The sequence below is a fragment of the Equus caballus genome, chromosome 1 (assembly GCF_041296265.1).
Source record: "Equus caballus isolate H_3958 breed thoroughbred chromosome 1, TB-T2T, whole genome shotgun sequence".
Taxonomy (NCBI): Eukaryota; Metazoa; Chordata; class Mammalia; order Perissodactyla; family Equidae; genus Equus; species Equus caballus.
In genome coordinates this window covers 102694114-102712773 of record NC_091684.1, presented here as the reverse complement: position 1 = coordinate 102712773, position 18660 = coordinate 102694114, and the positions used below count along the sequence as shown (strand labels likewise).

At 41.9% G+C, this 18660-nt stretch overlaps 1 protein-coding gene across 5 annotated transcripts in view; it reads left to right on the top strand.

Moving 5' to 3' along the window:
- The window catches only part of SH3GL3 (SH3 domain containing GRB2 like 3, endophilin A3), a 320477-nt gene that overhangs the window by 229863 nt on the left and 71954 nt on the right, over positions 1 to 18660 (top strand). For all 5 annotated transcript variants that reach the window (XR_011424088.1, XM_070230150.1, XM_023649368.2 and 2 more), the window contains exons 18-19: positions 6366 to 6558; positions 6670 to 6849. Coding sequence is in view for 4 of the 5 variants with exons in the window: in XM_070230150.1 (XP_070086251.1) it covers positions 6366 to 6558; positions 6670 to 6849 (373 nt within the window). In the remaining variant the exon portion in view is untranslated. The remainder of the gene's footprint in view (positions 1 to 6365; positions 6559 to 6669; positions 6850 to 18660) is intronic.

The following is an 18660-nucleotide window of genomic DNA, read 5'->3' as shown; positions in this document are numbered from 1 at the left end:
CATGTAGAATCGAAAATAGTCCAACTCACAGAAGCAGAGAGTAGAATGATGGTTGCCAGGCGCTGGGGGGAAGGGGAAATGGGGAGGTGATGGTTAAAGGGTATAAAGTTACACTTACGCAAGATAAGTAAGTAATGGCGTTCCACTATAGAGCATAGTGTCTGTAGCTAACAATTCTGTATTATATACTTAAAATTTGGTAAGAGGGTAATCTCATGTCAAGCGTTCTTACCACACACAAAGTAATGATGATGATGATGATGATGATGATGATAATAAAGGGAATGGAAGGAGAATTTGGGAGGTGATAGATTTGTCTATGGCCCTGATGCTGGTAATGGTTTCACAGGTGTATACTTATCTCCAAACGCATCGAGTTGTATACATTAGATATGTACAGCTTTTTACATGTCACTGTTACCTCAATAAAGCAGTTTTTTTTAAACCTCCACTGAGAATTTCAAAGTGACAAGCAGCCCTTTACATAGGAGTAGGGTTTATATCCACGCTGACCGTGTGCTCTGAAAAGTTAGTTCACGGTGGTCTCGACAGAGTAATGCAAATCCTGTGTGGAGGAATGGATCTCCTACCCAGAACTTAAAATTCCCACAAAGACCTAGTGGGCATGAGCTCATAATGAAAAGACTCATGAAGAAACAATGGATGAGAATCAGTAGGGAATCAGATCCACAGAGCATCAGATATTGGAATTATCAGATAGAAAATATGAAATAAGCTTATTTAAAATATTTAAAGTTATAAAACAGAAAATGAAAACCTAAAGTAGAAACAACAAACCATCAAAAATACTTGGAAGACTTTCTTTTAAAAAACCAAATGTGAAGGTGAACCATGTGAAATTTCCAATTTTGTCCATCAAAAATGTTTTGTCTGAGCCGAGTCAAGGAGGAAGTCTGGCAGTCTTGCCTGACGATGTGCACACCTTCGGCGAATGTCTGTCATCAGTACAGTCACCCACTTCTAGCTACTCCTCACGTCCTTCAGTGAACTCCCCATCTTCTGCCGTGGCATGGGCGAATACCTCGCCTGCGTGCCCAGGACAGGCAAAAAGAGTTCAGATTTATACAAAGACTGCCAACCAATCTATTTAGCTTCACCTGTACCTTACTTCCAGAAGTATCTTGTGTCTGATCCTTTCATGGCTTCTTACTTCTGGACCTTCCCAACTACCAGCTTAGTTTTCGGATTTCTCCAAGCTGCTGAGTTAATCACCACTTTTCCAACTTCTCTTCAGCTTACAAAATATTTCAGCTTCCTCTCTCACTGTCTCCTTGTCTTTGTGGATATATGCATTTGTTTAATCCCATTTTATCCCTTTACTGTCTTTTTAGTAGGTATTTTTTTTGGTGTGAGTGGAAGGGAACAGAACTAAGCACGTGTGATCAATCTGCTAATTCCTGGATCACTATTAGCCCCTAAGAATAAAAAACCCAACACACACATACTTATGTTAAAGTCTTTTTCATACTCTGTGACCATAAAGAGAGTATAATATATGTAAACCTCTTAAAACCAAGTGTGGGAAATAGTGAGTGCTATACGAGCGTTGCTATTGTTACTTCTATTTCTTTTGGGGAGAATTCTCTTATCTGTTGAGTGAGTTTGCTATCTTTCATGTCATCAATTTTTTTTTTCTCTCCTTGGACCTTTTTGTTTGCAAGCTCATATTGAATGGGAGTTATGTGTTCCTACCTGGAGTTTTTATGGTTATCTGAATGAGTCCCTCTTCCCAAGCTCCATGGATCAGAACCAGGTCTCATATTGCTTCCTTTGCACTTGTCTTTCTGTGTCTAGTTTCTTTCACTTAGCATAAGGTAGGGGAGACTTTCTTGATTCCTTCCACTCAGAGGCAAAGCCAAGACAGATCATTTTCCTTGCAAGCTCATTTCAGGAGAAAGATTGCAGAACCCCTCCCAAAATAATGTGATAGCTTGATTCAATAACCGGGCTCCAGGTGATCTCCATTCTTTCACGTCATCGCAGGCAGCCTGTCAACACCAGCCATACACACAGGCTACAGTTGGATCTCTTTTCTAGCCTTCACTTATGGGTCAGGCTGTTTCACTCTACTCCTTTGTTTCTAGAAGTGAGCTGAGTTCCGGTCACCCATCTCCTGTGATATTAATTGTTTAAATTGCATGTACAAATTGGAGTCTCAGCTGTCCTTGCAGGTTTGCAATCCTGGCATCCAGTAAACCTGGAGAAGTTCAGTCCACTTTACCACTGTGTTTCCATTTGATTTCTGGTCTACCGAGATGTTTATTTTGTATGAGAGGATGTCTTCACTCTTATGCCTCTTTTTAACAGTTGTTGCTATTTTTTGGGACAGGGGAACTCAATCAGCTATCTCGTTCTGTTCTCCTGCTCCCCCACCTTCATCCCACCACTTGATTTTTTTGGATGCACTTATTCAGATTAAGAAAATTTTTTTCATGAATATCTGTTGAAATGTATCAAATCTTTGTCTGCCTCCATTGAAATGATCACATGATTTTTCTCCTATATTTTGTTAATGTCATAAACACTGGTTGATTTTCTGAGATTGAACCAACTTTACCTTTCTAGAATAAACCCAACTTGGTCATGATGTAACGTTCTTTTTATATGTATCACAGATTGCTAATATTTTGTTTAGGATTTTTACATCTGTGTTTATGAGAGACGTTGGCCTAAATGAGTTGGGAAGTCTTCCCCCTTCTTATATTTTCTGAAGAGTCTGTGTAAGGTTGGACTTACTTAGGCCTTAAATCTTTAGTAGAGTTTTGCCAAAGGCACTGACACTAGAGTTTATTTTTTTTTAATATTTTAAATTACAAAATCTAATTTAATAGAACTTCACTACCACACCACCATGCTGGCCCCTAGATGTCTCTCTTTTTTTTTTTTTTTCTTGGTGAGCAGGATTCACCCTGAGCTAACATCACTTGCCAATCTTCCTCTGTTTTGTATGCAGGATGCCTCCACAGCATGGCTGATGAGTGGAGTAGGTCCATGCCTGGGATCCGAACCTGTGAACCCAGGCTGCCTAAGTGGAGCACGTGGACCTGTAACCACTCAGCCATGGGGCTGTCCCCTGATTTCTCTCCATTTTTGTGTCAGTTTTGATAAGTTGGTTTTTGTAGGAATATTTTCAGTCTATGTAAATTTTTAAATTTATCGACATATTTTTATTATATACTTATTATAGTTATTATTTTTAATGCTTTGAGATCCCCTCTTAAATTCTTAATGTTGATAATTTATGCCTTCTCTTTTTTGTCCTTCATATTTCACCATGAATTTATCAATTTTATTAGTCTTTTGAAGAGCCAGCTTTTGTTTTGTTTTCTAGTTCAGTCATATCTGTTCTCATCTTTTTTGTTTCCTCTCTTCTACTTTACTTGGTTTAATTTACTGTTCTTTTTTAAATTTCTTGAAATGGATACTTAGATTATGATTTTCAGCCTTTCTTTCTTTTTAATGTATACATTTAAAGCTATTGGGGCCGGCTCCGTGGCTGAGTGGTTAAGTTTGTGCGCTCCGCTGCGGTGGCCCAGGGTTCGGATCCTGGGTGCGGACATGGCACCGCTCGTCAGGCCACGTTGAGGCGGCATCCCACATCACACAACTAGAAGGACCTACAGCTAAGATATACAACTGTGTACTGGGGGGGGGGGGGTGGGGGGTTGGGGAGATAAAGCAGAAAAGAAAAACAAACAAAGGATTGGCAACAGTTGTTAGCCCAGGTGCCAATCTTTAAAGGAAAAAAAAAAAAAGAAAGAAAGTAGTTAATCTCCAGTCTATAAATTCACAAAAACTAAAAAATAAATAAAATAAAGCTATTAATTTTCTTCTAATAATGGCTTCAGCTGCATCCCACAGATTTTGACATTTCATATTTTTATTAACATGTATATAAAAATACTGTCTAATTTCCACTGTGATTTCTTCTTTGACCCATGAGTAATTTAGAAGATTATTCCATAGTTTCTGGATATTTGGAGATTGTCTAATATAGTTCCACTGTGGTCGGAAAATATACTGTATTAGTCAGCTCAGGCTGTGATAACAACATACCATAGACTGGTGACTTAAACAACAAAAATTTATTTCCTCACAGTTTTAGAGGCTGGAAAGTTCAAGATCAAGTTCAGTTCCTATTGAGAGCTCTTTTCCTGGCTTGCAGACAGCTGCCTTCCTGCTGTTTCCTCTATGGCCGAGAGAGAGGAGAGCAAGCTCTCTGGATTCTCTTCTTACAAGGGCACTAACCCCCTGGTGAGGGCTCCACCCTCGTGACCTCATCTAGCCCTAATTACCTCCTAAAGGTCTCACCTCCAAATACCAGCACTTTGGCGGTTAGGGCTTCAACATACACATTCTCTTTTATTTAGGATTTAGAATATATAATCATATGTAAAAAATTTTTCTTTCTATGTATTCGTCAGATTTTGCACTCAGGTTTTTCCTAGCTTCATAATATGCATTAAAATATTTTAATCCTCTTTTTCTTTGGAACAACTTACATAACATGGGAATTCACTTGTTTCTGAAAATTTGTAGGAACTCAACCGCAAAATTAGCAGGATCTAGTCTCTTTCTTGAATAGAACTTTTTATAGTTTCCTAAAATGTTATCTATTTTGTCAAGATTTTTAAATGTATTATCAAAGCCCAAAGTCAGCAGAAGGAGGGAAATAATAAAAATCACAGCAGAAATAAATGAAATAGAGGCTAAAAAAACAATAGAAAGGAGTAATGAAATAAGAATTCTCTTTATTCTTATTAAAGTTTGCCTTCTTGTTATGCCAGGGGCTGAGACAAGTATTTTATGACTTTTAAAATGTTTTATTATATATCCTTCCATTTCTCTTATATCTAATAGCTTGTGCTTTATACATATTTATCCTTTCTATTCAGTCTCCATACTTGCATGATTATTATATCTTCATTGTGAACTTTTGCCCTCATAAATAAAAATTTTACTCTTTTATTATATTTGCTTGAATATTCTTTTTTAGTTTTCATTTTTCCTCTTATTTACGCAAGGAAAACATGTTTTTTGTAGGAAATTAGAAATGAGAATGAATGAAAATCACCTTCGGATAAACACTATTTTTTTCAAAGAACTTACTTGTTTTTCTGATAATTGATGTTTAGCGTAAGAAAATTAGAAAAAAATGCAATAATAAAGAAAATAAAAATCCTATAACTTAGAGATCATCCACTGTTAACATTTTGATATATAATTACCCCGACTTTTTTCTGCATGAATTTATAAATACACAAAACTATATGATTATACTTGATGAGGTATTTTATGACCTGTTTTCTTTTCTAATAAAAATACATCATGAACATTTATCTATATCAATAACTACACATCTATTTTATTATTTTCATTGCTGCCAGAGTTGTGCTATATAGACAATTATTTATTTTGCCTTTGCTGTTAAACATTTAGCTTGCCACCTTCCATTTTGTCAAATATAACTAAAAAACTTTTTTGCTATTAAAAAGTACCTTGGAGTAAGCATCCTTTTGTGTACATTTTAAGCATTTAAAAACTGTTTCCTCATGATAGAGCTCTACAGGAACTAGTTAAAAATTCATGTTCACTAATAATTAAACATCCACAAATTCAAATAGCCATAATATACAATTTTTCACCAGTCAGATGGGCAAATACTTTTTAAAATGATCTTGCCCGGTGTGGGTGTGGGTGCAGGAAACTAGGAGCTCTCAGGCGCTTCCACTGGGAGTGCGAATTGAGAGAATCTGCCTTCAAGGCAGCTTGGAAAGACGTATCAAAAGCAGCTGCCCTGGTTTTCCATTTTTACAGATGTTTCATGAGAAAACCTGATTTTTCCAAGATCTTATTGGAAAGGAATCACATTATATATACGTGTTGTAAATCCAATGCTAGCACTAGAGAATTTTCTTAGGGATATTCCAAATAATGAATCCAGGTGCCCTGAAAATTTCCTGAAGTGTGCTTTTAAGCATTTAAAATTTCTTTTGACACCTAGATAAATCATCCTTGCCTTAGGGCTCTATTCAAAACAAAACCAAGACTTCATTATTGATGTATGATGGTAGGTTAGGATGGGGAGAAATCAGCTTCTTTTTTGCTCTGGACTTTCCCAAATGGGTAAAATCTTTAAATGCTTTCCTGACACTTCTTGCCTTTAAACCTTATATTTCAGTGGTTTAACTGGATATATTGATGGAGATACTCTAGCTCTAGGATCTATATCTGGAGCATGAAGTTTGGAAGTCCGGAGAAGAACTTGAAGTTGCCCGTGCTCTGATGGTTGCGCATAGTCTCATTGGACAGTTCAACTTTCCCCACTTGCTTTTTTGGTACAGGTGGCACACGGGCTCTTGGGGACCCTGCTCAGCTACCTGTGGTGTTGGAATCCAGACCCGAGATGTATACTGCCTACACCCTGGGGAGTCCCCCGCCCCCGCTGAGGAATGCAGAGATGAAAAGCCCCACGCCTTGCAAGCATGCAATCAGTTTGATTGCCCTCCAAGCTGGCATATTGAAGAATGGCAGCAGGTATGGCAGACTGGTGACTCCTCAGCCACCACGATTATGACTGCAAGGGCCCTGCATTGCACCAACACGTCGCGGCCAAGCCCATTGACTCACTTCCTTCCATCTTCTTAGTGTTCCAGGACTTGTGGTGGGGGAACTCAGAATCGGAGAGTCACCTGTCGGCAGCTGTTGACAGATGGCAGCTTTTTGAATCTCTCAGATGAGTTGTGCCAAGGACCCAAGGCATCTTCTCATAAGTCCTGTGCCAGAACAGACTGTCCTCCACATTTAACCACGGGAGACTGGTCGAAGGTAAGGGCCGTTCCTAACCCTACAGTCCCTTCTCTTTGCCCCTCCTTTGTTCAGCCTCTGGATATTTCCTCCACAAGATTAGAGCTGGGACTAGTGTGAGGTGGGTCAAGTGTCTAGGTTCCAGGAGGCGCTCGCTCGCTCTCTCTCGGGGTTGTGGAAATGCCCTGGTCCAGGCCCACATACGGCTTGTTTTCAGTTTTCGTTCAATATTATTGAGACTGTACTCATCGCCTTTCTGCTAGACCAAATCCCATTACTCCCCTTCTTTTGGAACTGCCAAAGTCATGGCGTCCCAGGATAAACTCCAAATCAATTTGGCTCTTCTCCCTCCTATGTCTCCTCATATGGAATTATTCATTAAACCCTGTCATTTCAACTTTCTGAACACCTTGCATACCTTGACTTGCTCTACATCCTATTGATACCACTGCCAATTTTACCCTTATCATCTCAAGCTCAAATTAATTGCAATGAGCAGAATTCTAACATATCATTTTGGTGCTGGCAGGACTTAACAGTCTAGCAGCAATGCCTTATTTTTCGGGTGGGGAAAATGAAACCCAAATAGCTGAACTCAGCTGCCTAGGCTCCCACAGCTGGCAACGTAGGAGCAGAATCCATACCTTTGACTCTGTTCCAAGGGTTCTGTCTGTTATATTGCGCTGCCCACCTGATTCCCTGCCTCTGTATCACTCTCCCATCTCCAAACCATCTCACAGCCCACAGTATTTCCATCACTTGTCCATCAAGAAATCTGCTTGCTCAGGATCTCCTATAGGTCTTCTTGCCGGCAAGATCCACTTTAAGTTCCCCAGAGTTTCTTGAACTGAGGGTACTCGTATCCCAGCCCTTCCCTCCAGTCTTGCTACAGGCTGAGGTCTTAGCACAGATTCTGAAGCAGGTAGTTGAGGTGTGTAATCAGAGTCCTATAACCTCCAGTCACTGCCTCCTGATGTGTATCTCTGGGGAGTAGAGAGGCAGTCCAACAAATCTAACATCAGAAATAATCTCAAGAGATAAGAAAGAGCAGGAACTGACATTAACGGACTTCCCTGAGTCCTAAGTTCCGTGCTGGGCACAGTCTCAACCTACTGCTCTCATCTCATCCCACAGCGGCCCTGGGAGCAGATGTTGTCTCCATTTCTACAGGGAGAAAATGGAGTGACCTGCCCAAGGGTAGAGCTAGGAGTCAAACCCGAGTTTGTGTGACCCAAGTCTAGTACAAAGAGTGTATGCTCGTGTCTTTCATGCAAGAGCAAGGGCTTTCCAGCCAAACAGACCCATGGTGGAGTCCCAGCTCTGATGAACACGTGACCTTGTTCAATATACTTGACCTTTCTGAGCCCCCATTTTCCCTTCTTTTAATGCAGTGATTGTTGTGGGGATAATGTGAGAAATCAGGTATGGAAACACCTAGCAGAGTGGGCCCCTCCTATCCCCGTGAGGGAAAGTCCACATTCTCCTGGCGTAGCTTGGATTATAGTACTTCTGCCTGCATCTTCTCCAGCTTTATATTTTGCCTCAACTGTCTAGCTCATTTAATTGCTAGTATTTAAAAGCTATGTTAGCTGACAAGCCACAGGTCATGGTCCTCATCCTGGCTACTGAGGGTCTACATAAATGTTTCTACAAACCCTCAGAAAATACTCAAGAAAAGAAATGAACCCATCTCTCCAGGATCTGCACCATGCCCCACTCCCTCTGTCCAACTCACAAGGAGCTGGAGCCAGTGCCAGTGGCCAAGACTCTCCCCAGTAAGTTGCCACACTACAGGTCGGTGATGAGGGACAGCAGAAGCATTTCCTCCGACAGTCAGGGCCTGGACTAAGAGATGTGGCTGCTGCAGGTGAGACATCCTCGCTAGGCTAGGGATGGGGAAGGACAGGGAGAAGTCTGCCCCGGGGAGCCTTGTGTGCAAAACCTGGTTTGCTTTATTTTCCCTCCTATGTACACATGGAACAGTAGAAGCCCCAAGGCAGAAACATTCCTTTGGGACTGACTCAGACAGGGGGAAACGAGCAAAGGTGTTAGAGAGGAGGGTACCTTGGTAGGCTAGTGGGGAGGCAGTATTTATCCCAGTCACCCAGCTAAGCCCCAGAAATGAAGTCTTGATGCTCCCCGTTGTCGGAGGAGGGGAAGGATGCAGTAACTCTCTCTATAAGGTTAGAAACAGAGCTTCCGGGAGGGAAGGACCGTGCATCTGTGGAGAGAACTCTTGGCACTGTGAATGCTTTATCACCTTGCTACGCTAAGTGTGACACAGGGACCAGCCAAATGGACGTCTTCTTAGAAACTGGGAGCTCAGTGAGAAATGAGGACTCTCAAGTCCCACCCAGACCTAGGGAATCAGAATTTCCATTTCAGCAAGATCCCCAGGGGTCGCAATGCACATGACAGTCTGATAAGCATTTCCCTATCTGCCCCTCATCCTTGTGAGGGTTGCTTAGCCCTTAAGTTTGTCCAAGGGAGGGATGGCCGTGGGAATGACTTCTCTGAGCAAGTGCTGCCCTGACCAGGGGAAGGGGCAGGAAGGGAAGGACAGGGAGTGAGCAGCAGTGGTGGAGGAACCAGGCACCCGGTTTCCGGATGTCGCCAGGGGGCACCTGGAACCCCTGCCGTGCTCTGAAATAAAAGCTTTCGGCTTCTCTCTTTTCTTCTTGTCTCTAGGAAAAACACATCTTCAAGGGTCCATCCTGTCTTGTGGAATGCACTCTCCTCACTGGCCTTTTAGAGTAGAGACTGGTGGTGATGTCATTGCTTTCCTCCACTGTCCATTCTCTCTGTGAATGACTGAGTTTGCTGTTGCTGTTATGTATCACCAACGCACCACCCATCGCCCTCTTCACTCGTGCTTGCCTTTGCGTTTTCGCTCTTGTCATTGCCCTCAAATTCTGGGTCTGGCTCTAAGCTTCCCTCCTCTGTCAAGTCTTCCACTCCCTAAAATCATGTAGCATTTCCCAGTTTTAACTTACAATGACCTGAATTTTTATTGCATTTCAATGGGGCGCTACTTCCTGAGCATCCTTATGGTCTTCCCATCTGGCTTGTAGTGTCCTTGAGGCTGGTGGTCATGAGATTGCTGACAGGCCCTTGGGCCCTACAGAGCTCTGAGCAGGTGAATACTCTTCCTCAAGAGTCTTTGCAAAGTCAGGGGAAATGCGAAGTGGTGTTGAAGTGGTGATCTGTAGAAAAGCCCAGGACTGCTAATGAAGGAGGAGGAAATCGCTCATTGGAAGGGTTTTTGCTTGGAAACACAAAAGGAGACAAAACAGAAGGTAACCCATGTGAGCTGGGTTGGACCTGAGGATGGTTTCTAGGCAAGCATTCATCAGGGCAAGAGCAAGCTCGTGCACACTCCAAGAGGTCAGCTCAAGCACAATTGAGACGTCTTCCCGCTCGCAGCCAAGACCATGTCTCAGAAACCTCTCTCTGGGAGGAGGGGCAGGCGTGCACACGTGTGCAGGAAGGCAGAGCCAGTCTCAGCCTTTGGAACTGAATCCGACATTCAGACTCGGGGCCAGTCAGGCACACGTGTTGCCCAGCAGTTTGGGCTTCCTCCTGGGTTCAGCTTTTCCCTTGTTAGTTGAAATTTCCTCTCATTTCAGAGTTGCTTTGTTTTGGCAGAGACTCTGATGCCAAATTGCCACCCTCCCTAAAGCTTTCTGCCAGACCAGTCCCTCTGCCATGGGATGGCTCGCTTGGGGGCAGCCATCCATCCTGTGGTTCTGGATGAGGCCCTTCCACATTGAAGCTGGCCACTCCCCCTGGACCCAGAGCGGCTGAGAAGCCGTGCCAGAATTTCCATTTTTCACCAAGCCAGGTCTTGGAGCTGGAATAGTCCTCTCTCCCCAACACTAGCTCTATTCATGGCGTGGTTGGCCTTTGTTCATTCGTTTGGCTCATTAGCTTTTCTTGATTCCTTAGATCTAAACCAAGTTTTAGGCAGAAAGGAGCCTTCAGTTCTTACACTGCCTTTCACGTTATAAGAAAGGAGCATTGACTCTTATATGGGGCAGTCTTCCCAATGGTGGATTTCTGTGACCCATATACTCCCTGAAGCTTGTTTTGTGCCTCTGTCCCCTGAATGACATGCAGTAGCCTCTCCTCATTCTTTATTCTCTTTACTTTTGTGGAGCATTTGACCATTTTGTCTACCTTCAGCATTCTCCTTCATGGTATTTCTTGGTGTTCTTTATTTTTCCTACTTACCCAATTAAATCTTTTCTATTGGTTTACTTTCTTCCAAATCTCCAAAAAGTTCAGTATTTGGCCCTTTGATTCCATCACTGCATTTTCCCTCCATAATTGATTCTGGGTCCTGACCTCTTCTCTAACTTCTACGAGTGATTCTCTATCTCCAGGAACAGTTTCTAACCTTCTGTTCAATACCACATCCTCAGCTCTCCAAATAGGTTATATCCTCATCATGGGAAGGCAAGGGGATCCCCTCTTCATCTTGTTCCCAGCCAGCTCCCCCATCTCACCTCCCATCTTGTGAGTGCACCACCATCTGTCCGGCACTTGTGATCATCTCTAACGTCTTCACCTCCTTTCTTCATTTACCTATCCCTGCCAACTTCCACTTCTTGAAATATATCCATATGCTAAGGAAAATGAAAAGATCTCTAGAAATGAGAAATTTTACAAAGAACAGCTCAAGGTATGTCCGGGACACATGGATTTCCAAATATGGCATTCCAGTTTTCAATGGATTTGTTAGTTATGACTCATGAAAGCAGTAGTGTGTTGGAGCCAGTTCATTCCAGCTTGGGAGAACAACTGTGATCTCTTCCCACCTTGTGTTCAGTGACATCAGGTTGTCAGCTTGAAATCAGCCAGGATAGGACCACAGAAATTGGCAAATGTTGCAATCAGGGCTCTTTTCCCCATGAACCTGTTGTGAAATGTTTACCAGTGCTCAGCTGCATGAAGGGATTATTCAAAACACACACACTGTTATTTACAGTTTTAGCTTATTGATGGTGTTTAGGATAGAAATGCCCTCAAGAAGTTTCAATCTCTGGACTCTCTTTTTTTTACAGCATCTAAAAACCTTGGTTGCGCTTCTCTAAGACATTTTGTAATCTGTATCTTCATAACTGGTGTTTGGTGGGGCTAGGAAATAGCAGATCTCTGGATGGGAATCTACTCCATCAATCATCCTGCAGAATTAGTTTGGTCTTGATCCAAGGTCTTTGGTCCAAATGCATTAACTCTTTGTTCAGGTATTCCTTCTGTGAATAAAAGAATATTCCAGTTCTCAAGGTTTACTCTAAAACTTTCCTTTTACTCTTTTTTTTAAGTAGTATTAATTATGAGTTTTTAATCATTAATCTCTATGTAGATAACCACTCTTCTACTTGAAGAATAGTGTCTTTTTAGGCTCAATCTGACAGTTTACTCTTATATTATGACCCATTCAAAATATACCCAGTGCATTCAAGTCTATGCACTTCTGTCTGTTCCACTTAAATTTTAAGTCACACACACACGCACACAACCCCTGAATACGCCTTATTTTCCTGACTAGATTGTGGTTGCCAGAGGGGAAGAACCATCTCTGCACATGTTTGTATCCCACTTGGTGCTTGGTAAGCACTTGTTGACTGAAGTAAAGAGACTTGATGCCTGTTACCACAGCCCTCCGTGCTCACGGTCATTGAATCAGCAGACAGTGGCTGCGCACGGCTGTAATGATTACCCCAGGCACCAGGAATCTGAGACAACCAAGAATACAGTCTTCAACGAGCTCACACTTCAGTGAGGCAGACAGGCGGAAAACGGTGGGAAAGGCCCAGTAAAGGTGTTCCGTCTGCAGAGCCATGTGAGAGTTGAGTGGAGACATCTGAGTCTGCTTAGGTGCCAGGAAAGTGTTGCAGAAGATGCAGCTTTAGAGTTGGGTCACCAAGGATGAATGCAAACCGTGTGGAAAGTGAGACGAAAGGGTGTTCTGGGCAGAGACAAGAGTGCAGACAAAGGCGCCGATTGTAAGTTTATCAGGCTGATGTGGCTTGAGCATAGGATGCATTGGGAAGTGGCAGAAGGTGAGACGTAAGGGAGAGGTTGCAGCCATGGTCTTGTGAAGAAGCTTGGGGATTCGGATTTGTCCCTATAGTCATGGAGGGCACGGTGGAAGGAGCTTGAGTAAAGAAGTAAAATGCAGGGTTTTTAGACATACAATTCTGGTTTCAGTGTGAACAATGTGTTAGAGGAAGAAGGAAGCAGAGCTTGAGAGCCCTCGTTAGATGGAGATTGGAATAAAACCAATGAGAGAGAGTGGCGCAATTGGGGTAGAGAACAGTTGATAGTTTTGAATGATATTTAGCAGAGGAAACTGACGCATTTGGTAATTGAATTGATAAGAAATGAGTGAAAAGAAAAGGATGGCCAGACTTCTGTCTTGGGTACTTAATGGCTAGAGAAGGCATTAACTTGAAAATTAATAAGAGAAGGAAAAGCGTATTTGGAAGGTGACTTGAAAGGGAGAGAAAATGGGTTGACTTTTGAAATGCCTGTAGTTTGAGGATCTATAAACGTATCAGTAAAGAATTGTAGCTCAGGGGAAATCTACACTAAAGTTATAATTTTGGGAATATCAGCATTGAAGTGGTAGTTGAAGCCGTGGAAAAAAGAACACCACGATATCTGAGAGTATATTGTTAATAGTAGTTCCTTAAAAAATGGTTAGGAAGCTTCCAGTGAAGCAGAATCATGATGGCAACATAGTTGTTCAATATCCCCAAATCCTTCATTTAAAACAAAAACTTTTCTGAAGGAAAGGAAAAAAACACAAATAACTTTGACAAAAGTGATATAAATAAGTGAGGCCAAACCATCCACAATAGCAGAAACTGTGCAGAAACTGCAAGTTTAGCAGCTAGACAGATTTAAAAAAGAGAAGAGAAAGGGCCAAGAGCCACGGAACGCAGAAATCAACAATAAACACCACCCCAAGGAGACAGTCCTAATCTGAATAGAACCCTCAGCAAGTAGATCTGAGACCAATCTGTGAACCTGAGAGAAGACGCCTGGCCTCAGCGTGTGGCTGAGTGCAAGGAAGATGGTGCAGACCCCCTCAGGGCCGTAAGAAGATTGGAGAGCCGTAGAGGAGCTCACATCCATAAGGACTGAAGAAAGCCCCAAGAAAAACTGCCAGGATTCTAGTCCGAGCTGAGAAGGAACACAAGGGGTGAAGGAAAGAGAATGTTCAAATCCTTGGGAGTGGAAGAGTCCAGAAGATAGAAATCTCGAATACTTTTCAACACCAGAGGAGGGAGCCCTTCACAGTGAAGATAACTACTCCGAAACACTGCGCCCACTCACACTCTCCTAAAAGTACAGGAAAAAAATTGATTTCATCTAAATACGGTCATCAGCAAACCCCATACAACGATGCTGTAAGATACAAGTAACAATAAAACAGCAACGTAATGAAAAGTGGCCTTGAGGCAGATGAAAATAGAACTTACTATTACCAAAGGAGCTAAAAGAAATTAAGAAATTAACAGAAACAAATCAGAAACGGAAAAGCTCAGAAGCGAGATGAATAAATAACAGGGGGGTGTGAAAAAATAGCTGACAGAGTTCAGGAAAGAATTAGAAAACTGAGGGAAGAAATTTCAGAAATGGAGACTGAACTAGAAGAACACGAGAATGACTGGACACAGGAAGCGGAGAAGAGAAAGTAAGGAGGGAAATGAAAATAATCAAAGGGAAATTAAAAGGACTCAAGCAAAAATGATAAATATGAAAGCCAGAGAAAGAAAATCCAACATATATATATATATTTATATATATGTATTATTAGAGTCTGGGAAAATAAAACCAAAACGGCAGAACAAAACTATACTAAAAGACTGAAATCACCATATTGAAAGGGCACATAATATACCTGGGAAAATTGACCCAGAATGGTCAATATCAAGACATATTCTACTAACACTACTGGATTTTAAAGATAAAAATGCGTGAATGTAGTCAGGCAAAAGGACCAAGTTGCTTATTCGGGAAAGAAAATCAGATTAACATCAGACTGCTCAACAAACACCACTTCAGACTACAAAACAATGGAACATCATATTTAACATGCTAAAAGAAAGAACATGTGAGCTGAGGGTTTTATATCCTGCCAAACTGACCTTCAAGTTTAAAGGTCTCAGACAAATAGTTACAAAGATGCCAGAATTCAGGGTGTATTGTTCCCAGGAGCTCTTCCAGAGTAATCTACCAGATTTCTATGGAATAAATTGTAGAAGGCTTGGCGTGAGGTTGCTGCTTTGTGAATTGTAATTAATGGTGCTGGTTCTGTCGTCTGCTCCCTCTCTGAGCTGTGAACATCCTCTGATGGCCCTCCAACTTTGAACTTAGCACACACAAGACAACAGAAGACCCCCATCCAGAAAAAGGGTTTACAGATGATCCTGCCATTCGTACTGTGGGGAAAAAACATTTATCATTAGAAATGGCTCCTGAGTGATCATCAGCTACTAGTTAACCACTGTGGTATATGGACAAAAATGGCTAACAGTGATGGTTTCATAAAAAGTTGATGTTAATTTGTATTATACGGGAAACTCCTAGATGATGATTTGACTTGGTAAAAAAAAAAACAAATCATAATTTGGTAAATGGCAATTTCAAATTATTTATTTAAAAGCTTACGAAAAGCTTTTCTCTGTACTGAAAAATATTAATAATTAGGGCTTTCTGTTACAGATGACAATAAAGACATTTAAAAAAACATTCCATTCCTCTCTTTTGAAACCCAACAAAAAACCCACAAAGAGAGAGAACACTCTGTCTTCAGTGAACAATGAAATGGCCACCATCCCAAACTATAAATTACGAAACACACCTGCCAAAGACTGTAAAATCTGGACCAAAATGAGAGGGAAGGCTGAGAGCTGACAAATATTTCCTCAGGCGCCGAGCGGGATATAGATTTCCCTAGGAGCAAGTTGACAGTCCTGAAAAGCCTATTCAACAGTTCTTTGATTCCAGAGACTAGAGGGAGGACCACAAGCTGCCCCTGAAAACACCGAGAATGTCCTTGCAGCCCCGAGGGGAGATGGAGCTGGAGGGGAAACCACACTTGCACGCCTCCTCGCCAAGGAAGGCTGCCAGAGATGAAGTGGTGTGGAGGAAGCGGGGCAGCAGCTGCTGGGCTGTTACACAGCAAGCCAGTTATTTGAGAAGCTCTTCTCTGAGTCACACCACCCATCCGAATGCCAAAATCTAAAGAGAGATGTGGGCAAAGGAAATAAAAATTTGGTGACAGAGCGTTGAAGGCAACAAGCCGAGGTAAACTGCCCGAGCTCTCCCCTCCACGGCCCCCACGTTATTCACCAACAGCCAGCTGCCTTCAAGGCTCCAGCCTAAAATCTATGCATCAAAACTGGGGGGAAAAGATTGAAGGGGAAGAAGGAAGTCAGGACGTGGGGAAAGGAAGAGAAAGCAAGAGTCACAGGAGCAACAGGACATCACAAAGATGCCACCCAGAGAAAAGTCCACACGAACAGAACCCACGTTCCTGAGGAAATCACAGTCGGGATGTCTGGGGAAAAGTGGCTTAGAAACGAGGTTTGAGGGGCTAGCTGAGTGGTATAGTGGTTAAGTTCGCAGGCTCCGCTTTGGTGGCCCAGGGTTCAAAGGTTCAGATCCCAGGCACAGACCTACCCACTGCTCATCAAACCATGCTTTGATGGTGTCACACATACAAAATAGAGGAAGATGGGCACAGATGTTAGCTCAGGGACAATCTTCTTCAAGCGAAAAGGAGGAGGATTGGCAAGAGTTGTTAGCTCAGGACCAATCTTCCTCACCAAAAAAAAAAGAAAGGAAGAAAAAGAAAAAAATGATGTTTGAATACAAAAAAAGATTACATGTCAACAAAAGGAGATGAAAAGACAACTGGAATAGTCTTGGGGAAAAAACGGAGGAGAAAAATAAAAAACAACAGACATAAAACTACCTTACAAGCAACAACAAAAAAAAATTAAAGAAAATGACTGAAAACAGATATGATCTACAAGCTGGAGGAACTCAATTAAAGGATATGGAAAGGAGTAAAGATGTAAAACTGGTTTTTAGAGGCAATGATGGACATGAAAGGCAGTTTAAAGGAGATCAAACATCAGTGTAATTGGTATTTGTGAGAAGAACCAAACAAATGGAACAGGAAAATATTCAGAGATTATAAAGGGGTATTAACTTCTTTTAATAAAAGCTTTAATCTGCAAGTCATAACAGTGCACCACATGGCAAGAAAATATGACCCACTGAGACATCGCCTGCTTAAGGCTCTGAACCTTGTGGATAAAGGAAGAAAGAACCCATAAGGGCCCTGAGCAGACAAGGCAAACATGTAAATGACAAGAATTCCCCATTTGGCCTCACACACGTCCACAGTAGCATTCAGTGCAAGAAGACCAGGGAACGGGGTCTGCACATGTGAAGGGAAAGAAAATACGACCGCAGTATTCTCTCTCCATCTTGGTTGTTGGTCATGTGGAAAGGCAGCAGAGAGGCAGTCAGAGACTATGTTCCCATCAGCCTGTCTGGAAAAGCCCGCAGGGCCACGATGAGACACCAGGATGACTCAAAAGAAAGATTCCAGGAATGCACAGACCCTGATTAAAGGAAAGATGGAAGATGAGTGATGAATTCATTGCAGCGTAGAAATAAGACTAATCAACCAGCAGTTGCATTTCAGAACAGAACATAAACATCAGAAATCTCAACATTGTCTAAATATTATGGCGAAACCAAGAGCAAGTTTGGAGAAGAGAGTGGGGGGAATGTAATGTGCTCATTCCCTCCTCCTTCTTAGCAGCAAGTCAAAATTTGTCATTAAAAATACCCGAATCACTTGTTGGTTTCGTTTGTCTTCTTCCTTAACTTTAAAGGGTTCTTTCGGGAATTAATCACTTACGGGGGAAAAAAAATCAGATGCTCAGCAACTCTTTAATTTCACTTTTAGATTCTTTTTTTTCTAATATACCTAATAAAATGGGATTAAATTTTTTAATTAATTGTATGTACACATGTAATTATGATGAGCAAATATCGATGTTATATACACAGTGATTATCAAATATTACTATTACTTTATGTGTAGCAGTTTGGGTGATTTCTTAAAAACTCCCTTTTATATTTTTCTATTTCTTGAATTCTTGGTCATGGGTATATATTCCTTTTTTTTTTTTTTTGAGGACAATTAGCCCTGAGCTAACATCTGCTGCCAATCCTCCTCTTTTTGCTGAGGAAGACTGGCCCTGAGCTAACATCCATGCCCATCTTCCTCTACTTTATATGTGGGAACGCCTGCCACAGCATGGCTTGATAGGCGGGGTGTAGGTCGGCATCAAGATCCAAACCAGCGAACCCCAGGCCGCCAAAGCAGAACATGCGAACTTAACTGCTGTGCCACCGGGCCGGCCCCTGTATTGTTTTTTTAAAAAAGCAAAGTCATCTTGCTATATAAGTAAATAGCTAAAAAATAAGACATCAATTACAAGGTCAAAAAAACCCTGTGAAAATAAATTACTAGAAATTAATTACTATCTCAGAAAGAAGGAAGGAAGGGAGGGAGGGAGGGAAAAAACAAAAGAGTGAAAGGGAAGAAGAAAGGAGGAAGGTAGGGCAGGGGAGGGAAGGGGAGAGGAGAACGAAACTCTCCATATCCTAAAAGATGTTCGAGCCTAGGAAGTGGCTTACTTATTGGCACGCCCATCCATACAGTTCCCTCTCGTCTCGCCATCTGAGACTGCACTGTTGTTGGCTGCGTTTGTCTGCTGATGCTCCACTTGACTC